The sequence below is a fragment of the Nanorana parkeri genome, unplaced genomic scaffold, assembly GCF_000935625.1.
Source record: "Nanorana parkeri isolate BGI_ZX_2015 unplaced genomic scaffold, ASM93562v1 scaffold127, whole genome shotgun sequence".
NCBI lineage: Eukaryota > Metazoa > Chordata > Amphibia > Anura > Dicroglossidae > Nanorana > Nanorana parkeri.
In genome coordinates, this window is record NW_017306395.1 from 152,349 (window position 1) to 161,989 (window position 9,641).

The following is a 9,641-nucleotide window of genomic DNA, read 5'->3' on the forward strand; positions in this document are numbered from 1 at the left end:
CTGGTGGGGGGGGGGCGGGAGATAGCTGCAGCTAGCACTATCTTCAGGGATTTCTGTAATATGAGATCTACCACCGAACTAGGTCTTATTTTCGGGGTAGGTCTTACTTTCGGGGAAACACGGCATTATAGGTTGACATTGGTAGATTAGCTATTTTCCTGCTTACGTGTTGAGCTATCAGCCACATAGGGAGTGCATTATTTTCAGTGAGTCATACTGGTTGATTTACTAAAATAGGCTGTTCACTTTACAAGGGAATTTGCACTTTGCAAGAAACTCTTCCTTAGCTTAGTGAATTTGGTGAAAATTCACTTTGCAAAGAATACCAAAGCACGTGCTGGGAAAATAAAATAAACTATTTTTGCTTGCACATGATTAGATGTTGGAAGTCAACAGAGCAAAAGTGAATAGCCTGTTTGCCGTTAGTAAATCACCCTCATAGAATTACATGAGTGAAGGAGCAAAAAAGCACAACCACCATGTACCTCTGCAAAGCAGGTAAAAGAACGGGTGTACATGATGAACAGAAATGGCAGTTCCTATGTACACAGATCAAGCCAAACTTTTCTTTAGAGGGTACCTGTGACATCTTAAAGCATCAGAAATGAGCCACTAGTCTGTAAAAGAGGCAACTTCAAATAGGATAAGACATCATCAGGTAGCTTCCAGAGCATTCTGGAGCCCCAAATCTCCAAGCACTTTATTGGGCAATTTGTAACTAAAGGTTTTTGCTTAAAAGGTAGTTATGGCATCTTAATGCACCATAAACGGGTCACTGGTCTTTAACCTCCTTGGCGGTATTCCCGAGTGTAGCTCGGGGTTACTTCTCCATACCCTGAGCTACACTCGGGAATATCCCACAGTATTTACTTACCTTGTCCCTCGAGCCGTGCGGTGTCCTCCGGCCGGCGCCGGCATCTGTCTTCCGGGTTCCGTCCCTTGCGGGCTGACGCATGGGGGCGGAACCGGCGGGAAATTCGAAAAAAAAAACCGGAAGAAACGACAAAATAAAATAACGAAATAAATCCAAAAAAAAATTGCGCCGAAAAAATAACGAAAAGCGAAATAATCATACCGCCAGGGAGGTTAAAAGAGGAAACATGAGATAGGATAATCACAGTGGTTCACCGTCACACACAAAGGAAAATTCCAATATCAGTATCTCGTTGATATGTTTCTTTGAGAAATGTCACATCATGTCATCAGAAGCTAATGTTTCGGGACCTCGTAGGGACCCATCACCGGAGTGACATAGTAAAGGGCCCCTGCGAGGTCCCGAAACGTTATAGTAATGAGTGTGCAGCGCTAAGAGTCAGTGGCAGGTTTAATATATTAATATTGTGCAATAGTAATAATAATAGTAAATAGTTGACCTAAAATCATCAAGTGTGTTACTGTCTCAGTGACAACTTAGATAAAATAATAAGAAGGCACAATGCCTGTGCATCAAAATTTATGTGCAACAAAATTTATGTGACCTGAGTGTCACCACGTCAATCGCTATATTCCTAGCAATTGTAACAATTATTTCAAAGGTGCAACAAACTATAGTAATGCTGTTGTGCAGCTAAAAAGGATATAGAAAGATAATAGTGTACACTCATTACTATAACCATTATTGACCATTTAGGGTCCACAGTGCAGCAGCTTTTGATTACACTCCAAATCAATCCATAAGCGCAGATTTTATAATTTTATATCCCGAAACGTTAGCTTCTGATGACATGACGTGACATTTCTCAAATAAACATATCAACGAGATACTGATATTGGAATTTTCCTTTGTGTGTGACGGTGAACCACTGTGATTACTCTGAGTTTTGCACAGCGCCATCCGTGAGATCACATCGAGCACCACTGATATTGTGAGGTTGTGAGACCGTAGGGAGTGCAGGTGGCTTTCGGAAACAATGATGAGATAGGATAAGAAATCATCAGGTAGCTTCCAGAGCTTTCTGGAGCCCCAAATCCCCAATCACTATATTGGGCAAATTGCAACCAAGGCTTCCCACGTTTCACTGCGGCCTGCCCTTTACTGTCTCCCTTCAATTGTCCTGTAGATGTGATATATATAATGTCTCTGATTCTCCTTTCCCCAGGCTCTGCCAGTGAGAAGACAGAAGATGTTGTGAAGACAGACCAGAGCAGCTTGTATGTGTTGGGCATCTCTGTACTGGTACTCAATGCCCTCATAGTGGCATTTGTGGTACTCAGGTACACCAGAAGAGAGCCCACAGGTTACAGATACCATGCAGTGGCCACAAACTGAGGACTCCATATACACACACCCTGCAGTGCTCCACGTGGACCCAGTTATCTGCAGAAGAGAAGAAAGCATAAACATACTCATGTATAAACGAGTGTGCCACGGATATGAACAAGTTTCTCCGTCTATAATAAAGACTTATTTCTATTTGTTTCTAATACTGACAATTGCCAGTACATATTATAATAGCTCATTGTCTTGTTTAATTCAATAAAGCAATAACATCTTAAACTTGCCAAATTGCAGACCTTAACCTATCTTTTATAATTCGGTAACATAACTAAGCAGTCTTAAAAATTGTTTTAACTGGTTTATCGGCCAGGTCACCATCTGCAAAGAGTTTGCATGTTCTCCCTGTGTTTGTGTGGGTTTCCTCCCACACTCCAAAGACATGCTGGTAGAGGAATTGGCTCCTGTCTAAATTGGCCCTCTATGTATGCATATGTGATATGGACCTTAGATTGTAAGCTCCTTGAGGGCAGGGACTGATGTGAATGTGCTCTGTGTAAATTGTCAGCTCTATATAAATACCTGTAATAAATATAAAAAATAAACAATTGGTGCTAATTTATTGTACAGCAGTAACCTACAGCACAGCAACTACTCTGATCTGACTTCACTAAAGTCAAACCTGATTGGTTGTTAAGGGTTCTAAACTTTGCACATTATCACTGCTGCATTTAGAAATTCCACTGAGCAAAGCATGAAGCTTAAGGAGTACAGCATCTATGATCATAAAGCTAAAAATAAATCTGTATTTCTATATTAAATTTCCATAAGTTCTATCGCACTCCTAATAACCATATGCATCTAGACGTTATTGGAGATGCCCATAGGATGTACTTCCTCAATGCACTGACACCATTTTACTCAGCCCTGTGAATATGTACTTCCTTGTCACAACTCACAGAGCCTGCCTTCTGAACTACAACTCAAAATCTGAACAATGTAACATTATCATTGCTTGCTGGATGCAATGCATGATGGGCTATAGTCTTGAGAAATCGAGATTGCATCACATTACGCACCAGGGAAGGAGATGCAAAGCACCCTGGGAATCCAGGAAGTTGATTAAACTGATGGACAGATGGAAGGCAGCACTCACTACATAAAAGGGACTTTTTTTTAAGTAAGCTTTGCTTGCATGATGTAAAAAAATCCAGTGTATACCTAATATCATTTCAGGTTATTTCTAATCATTTTATTTAGATTTAAGAAATGACTGGTGAAATTGCTTACAATTGCATATAGCTTTATACAGCTATGAGACAACAGGTAAACTTCTAGATATTCCCTGCAAATATTCACTTCTTCAGTTTAGGTCCAGGTGGATGTGGCTGGAGTTTATTTCTAAAGACACGTTCTTGCTAGACCACATCCATCCACCCACCCACTTATACACATCTCCGCCACACTTCACTGCCTCTACAATAGTCAGTCAGAGCCCTCAGAAAACATTTTTTACCCATTTTTCTGGGTATGGGGGAGCGTGTACCCTCCTCCTATGATGCAGTGTTCAGGCCACGGTGGCCAATCGCCAGGCCTGAAAATAGTTACTGTATATGAGAGAGGGTGATGGCATTAACCCTGGGTAAGCTCCAACACCAGCTAACATTTTTGGATTTAACAGCACTTGACTACTTGTTCCAACGGAGGTAACGGAGCACCTTCTCTGCTTTCATCAACACCACACTCTGACCCATCAACGTAAGACCAGAGAGAGCTAGAAGCAGCCGGCAACCTGGAAAGAGTCACCATGGACTAACTTAGTCTTAGCAAGTCAAAGGCTCGTCCACCTTATAGTAAATGAGAACCTTCACCGACTTATAGTCGATGTTACACTAGTAATTCTAAAAAAGCCCCAATGGCACCCACTCTGATCTGGAATTTTAAAAGGTGACTAGAGTTTCAAGCAAATGAGGTAGCCCAATCGGCCTATACATAAAGTGAGTCTTCAGACACAGGGCAAGCACTGAGCCAATGCCAACGGCTACACCGTCGTTACCAGAATGGAGTCTGAAAAAGCAGCTTATGTTAGCAGTTAGGCTAGACTTCTCACGGCAGACCTGAAGAAAAGACATCCATCTTCCTAGGACACTAGGAAAAAACTGAGGCATGCTAATAGTAGAAGGGATTATCTTGGGCTGGCCTATAATTTTTTATCTTCTTTTTGCCCGTGTCCTTCCCTGTAGTGGGAAGTATAACCGGAAGGGGAAAGGCTTCCGGTGTCACTCAATGGATGAGAAAGAAATGCCAATTGTTTGGGATACACAGTGCTTTTGCAAACTAAATATTGTCTAGTTGGGGGTTACATCTACTTCAAACGTACATAGAAAAGTGGCCAGTCCGCAACCCTATTGTTCCAGGAAGGTGTACTCATAAACCTTTCTGGAAACCTCCATATAGACAGTGGAGAGCACCAGAGAAGGTCAGACTGGCTATGTGCCTTATTATGCCTGTGAGTGGTTATTTCAGCAATCACATGGCAATTTTTACAAGCTCTCCCCTTCCTCTTACAACAGAGGCAGGGGAGAGTAAAGGAACCAATGAATGAATAAAACATTCACTAGCACCTGGTGAAAACAAGCTGCAGCAGCAACAAAAAAATAAACTCTCACACCCACTCCTTTCCTATGTCAGCGCCATTATACCTCTGCTATGACCTGTATATTAACCCCTTCACTGCCCTTATTTTTTACATCTGAATATTACCCCTCCATCTCCATCCTCCCACTGTACATTAACCCCTTTACCTCATCCCTCTGTGTATGACCTGTGCATTCAATGTATCTAGTGCAGTGCACCGTTAACAAGCTTCTTGTTTTAAACCCCTCAATACTGGCATGTTTCTTCATTTCCCAAAAATTGTGGGGAAAGAAAAATCATAGTACCTCGGGTTGTCTACTTATCCAAAAAGGAATCATTGGGAGGTTTTCATATTGTGCTGGCACTTTTATAACAGAAAGTAAGGAAAATGTTTTTTTTTCCCCCAAATATTTTGGTCTGTTTTCCTTTATGTAGTAAAAAATTTTTTTTACATCACTTATTAAATGCCACTAAAAGAAAGCTCTATGTCTTAAAAAATGATATAAAATTAATTTGTGCACAGTGCTGCATGACGTAGTAATTCTCAGTCAAACTATCAGAGCACTGAATACTGAATAATGGCCTTGTAATGAAGAACATGTTGGTCCTAAAGTGGTTAGTGTTACTGGTTTCCTAAGAAACTGCTTCAAAAGTTATGATTTCCCCAGTAGCGAGAATCAATTCAGTACATGAAAAACAACGGACCCATGAATGCTTGTAGATGTCTATGTAATGAATGACTATACATAAAGGTCACAGCATTGCTGCCTGTAGGGCCTCTGTCCTGGTCACCTCTCCTAGATTGCTGCAATGTCCGCTTTCATTAAACCTAACCTGTATGGTGATATACACAGATGGTAAAGTCCCTTTAATATTTACAGTAGTTATCTGTATTGCTGTGATAAAACTACACCTGTCGTTTTTCCCTCTGAAAGAGCACAAAACATGTTCTTTACTTAGAAGAAACGGCACGGTTCCTTCCCAGCAGCGTTTGGGCATTTTAAAGGCTATTGTATTGGAAATACAGGTGAAACTTGAATAATTAGAATATCGTGCAAAAGTAATTGCAGTAGGTGCTGCAAAAGGGGCCCAAACCAAGTACTGAGTACATATGCATGCTTGTACTTTTCAGAGGTCCGATATTGTTCTATGTACAATGCTTGTTTTATTGATTGCATGTAATAATCTACTTTTTTGAAGTTGTGGATTTGGGGTTCTCTGGGTTTTCATCGCTGTAAGCCATAATCATCACAATTATGACAAATCACGCTTGAATTATCTTGCTTTGCATGTAATGAGTCTATCTCATATATTAGTTTCACCTTTTAAGTTGCATTAGTGAAATAAATAAACTTTGCATGATATTCTAATTATTCGAGTTTCACCTGTACAATACAGATCTACTCACCACAGTAGCCAAAACTGAAATCCCTACATAAAGGAGTAGCATCAGGAAGGTCTGTAGATGCCATATTTAGTTTGGCTTCTGTGTTTTCCAAAGTGATAAAACTGGTAATGGTTTATGTTATGTGACCATTTTCCATGCAAACCACCCATAGCAGTTTTCAGCAAATGTCAAGACAGAGACTTGCTGCTGAGCTTTTCAACAAGTTTTTATTGGCTACGTGAGGAATGACACACACTAAGTGATATAATGTCAATTATACACCAGAGTAAGGTTTCTGCCACCTAATACAATTTTAAAGGGTACCCGTCACCATTCTGTTGGCTGCAATGATATTTAATGCCTTAGTGGTATTGCTGAATATTGGTCAATAAGTATACTTGAGGGGGCGTGTCCTGGACATGGCGGAGTGAGGCAGCACTTCACGTGAGCTCCGTGCAGTATCCCCGGGACGGCAGAATAGAAGACGATTTACCGCAGATTTTACCCCATGTCAGTTGCTGGACATATGCTCACCGCTGGTAGAGGTCACCGACAGACAAATCTCCTCGAACTGTTCTCGCGGGCGGGAGGTGATAGCTCGGTGCGGCCGGACATGCGCCCTCTTTTGCTCCTCTCCATCGATGCGGAGAAGGCGTTCGATCAGGTTGACTGGAATTTCCTCAAGTCTACGCTCCAACATCTAGGACTGGGGGCACTTATGCGGTCATGGATTATGGCTCTTTACTCATCCCCAACGGCAGCTGTGAGAGTTAATGAAACTCGTTCAGAATATTTTTCCATCTCCAATGGCACCCGCCAGGGATGCCCCCTGTCCCCGCTCATTTTTATCCTCACGTTGGAACCCCTACTATGCACCATTAGGGCAGATGATTCTGTCGGGGGCCTTCAGGCTCCCTCGGGGACTCACAAATTGGCAGCCTACGCAGATGATCTGATTCTCTTTATATCCCGTCCAACGTCCTCGATCCCTGCCCTTATGAAAGCGTTCGACACGTATGGAAAGCTCTCTAATTTTTTGGTAAATCAGGCCAAGTCGGAAGCTCTTAACATCTCCTTACCCCCGATGGAGCTAGACCATGCGAGGTCCTCCTGCCAGTTCCGTTGGTCACAGAAGAGTCTCAACCATCTGGGAGTACGTGTTACAGCGGACCCGGACTACTTATATGCTGAAAATTATGTCCCTTTACTACAGGCAATCAAACGTGACCTCTCGAACTGGCAGGAAATCAGTATTTATAAGTTGTTGTTTGCTTAAACAGCCGATACTTTTCAATCTCGAGACCATGTTTACAGCATATATCTGATTACAGGTATACATAGACGTAGCATTATCCCAAGCCGACATGTGATATGGATCTCTATGCTCTCCTATGAGACCGCTTTTGTTTAAAATGTTAATATCAGCGCTGTAATACGTTCTCTATGCTCGGTATTCATGTATCTTTCTGTTATTTGTTTCAATAAACACAGAATTTAAAAAAAAATAAGTATACTTGAAGGGTCCATTCACACCATCTCCAGATGGTCGTTGTCTCCAGAGCAAGATAAGGCAATTTGCCTTGTCACGGACGGGCTCGGTTCACACCACCCCATTACGATGGCAACACGGTGCTGTACTTTTTTTTTCAGCACAGTGGGATGCGACACAGTACAACCGCCTCGCACATAGAACTGAATGAAATGTCACTTGTGACGTTTCAATAAAGTTCTAACAAAAAAAAGTACACTGTGCGAAGCTCTGGGATCAATGTTTCGGCACTGTGACGGGGCACCGCACACCAGACGCTGTGTGATTAGTGCAGCGTCTGGTGTGAATGGTCCCTTAAGACCAGAGCTGCTCCAGATTTTGTCTGCTCCAGTTTTGATAGATTCCCTTCCATGCGTTTTAATGACATGCATTAATTAAACAACTATTTGGAGACCAGCCAACCTGACAGCACAGCTACCAATGAGATCTTTGTGTCCCCACAGCTTTTATAAGGGGATCACATTCTCCTCGTTGGCTTTTTCATTCATTTCACATAACAGAGAATGCAACAGACAGCGTGAAACAGCAAAGAGGGGCAGAGTCAGCAAAGTATTTTTTGTTTTACTAACCAATTCCAAGAGAGTATTGAATACATTGATCCTCTGAATCCAGAAAACCTTTATAAAAAGAAGCTCCGGTATGAATGTGGTAATGTAGTATCACAACATTCCTGGTATAGTGGAGACATCATTCATGAAACCAGTCCGTTTTATTAACCTGAATGGACCGTACAGACTACAAAGCTTGTCCAATAGCCCAGCTGTACAAGGAGCAACATATGTTAGTGTATATAAATTAATTATAAAGATTTTATAAGTGGTCATGCCACCTGTACATGACAAAAAAATGCTGCCTGGAAAATAAGTAATTTAATACTCACATGTCCTGCTGCCAGCACTGACCTTCTCCTCTGTATTTACCAGATACCGCTGGCCAAAGTTTCTTCTACATCCGACACGCATGGAATTGTTGGATGCAGATTCATCTTTAACCAGCAGTATGTCTGGTCACCCTCTGCAAGCAGAATTATTTTATTTTTTTTAATTCTAGGTGACAGGGTCACTTCAAACTAGGGATGCACCGATACCAGTTTTCTGGTATCGAGTACAAGTACCGATATTTATATGTCGGTACTCGCCGATACCTAGTACAGTTACTGGTACTTCCCCTAGCATGGAGCCAGCTTCCTGGGCATTCAGGAAGCCAGGCGGCTTGTCATTACCTGCCACCCAGCTTTTTGATTGGCCGTGAAGCCGCCTGCATGCTGTTTTGCCAGCTCCATGCTGATTGGCCGGGAAGCCAGCTTCCCAACCGCACAGCTTGGAGCCGGCGGCACAGCATGGAGCCAGCTTCCCGACCAATCAGGAAGCCGGGGGCGAGTCATTACCCAACGCCTGCCTTCTTGATTGGCCTGGAAGACGGCTCCATGTTCGTGGCACTGCCGGTCAGAGGAAATCTCCCGCTGACCGGAAGTTCCGGTATCGGGGTAAGCGCCGGAGCATTTGGGTGAGTACGAGTACTCACCTACATACTCGGTATCGGCACTGATACTAGTATCGGTGCATTCCTACTTTAAACCTAAGGTAGGTATCACTAACAGCTAAAAAGATACCCAACAGCCGTGTCTTAAAACCATAACAGGAGCTTAAAATCTTGCAGGTCCATTTACATATTACTGTTCACCGGTTTATATGGTCAATTAGATTATGTAGTTCTGATGTGTAGCTAGCAAATAAAAAAATGGGCTGCACGGATTTGGATCACAAGAGTAAACCGTATATATTGGGGAGGATACCATGTGGCAACACAGTTCAAATTTCTGGAGATTAGGAAACAGCATTGGTAAGAGGTAA

At 42.3% G+C, this 9,641-nt stretch overlaps 1 protein-coding gene across 1 annotated transcript in view; it reads left to right on the plus strand.

The window, feature by feature from the left end:
• The window catches only part of CUZD1 (CUB and zona pellucida like domains 1), a 30,719-nt gene extending 28,450 nt beyond the window's left edge, over positions 1-2,269 (plus strand). The window contains exon 9 of the mRNA XM_018553664.1: positions 2,100-2,269. Within this exon, the coding sequence (XP_018409166.1) occupies positions 2,100-2,269 (170 nt within the window). The remainder of the gene's footprint in view (positions 1-2,099) is intronic.
• The last annotated feature ends 7,372 nt before the right edge of the window (positions 2,270-9,641 follow it).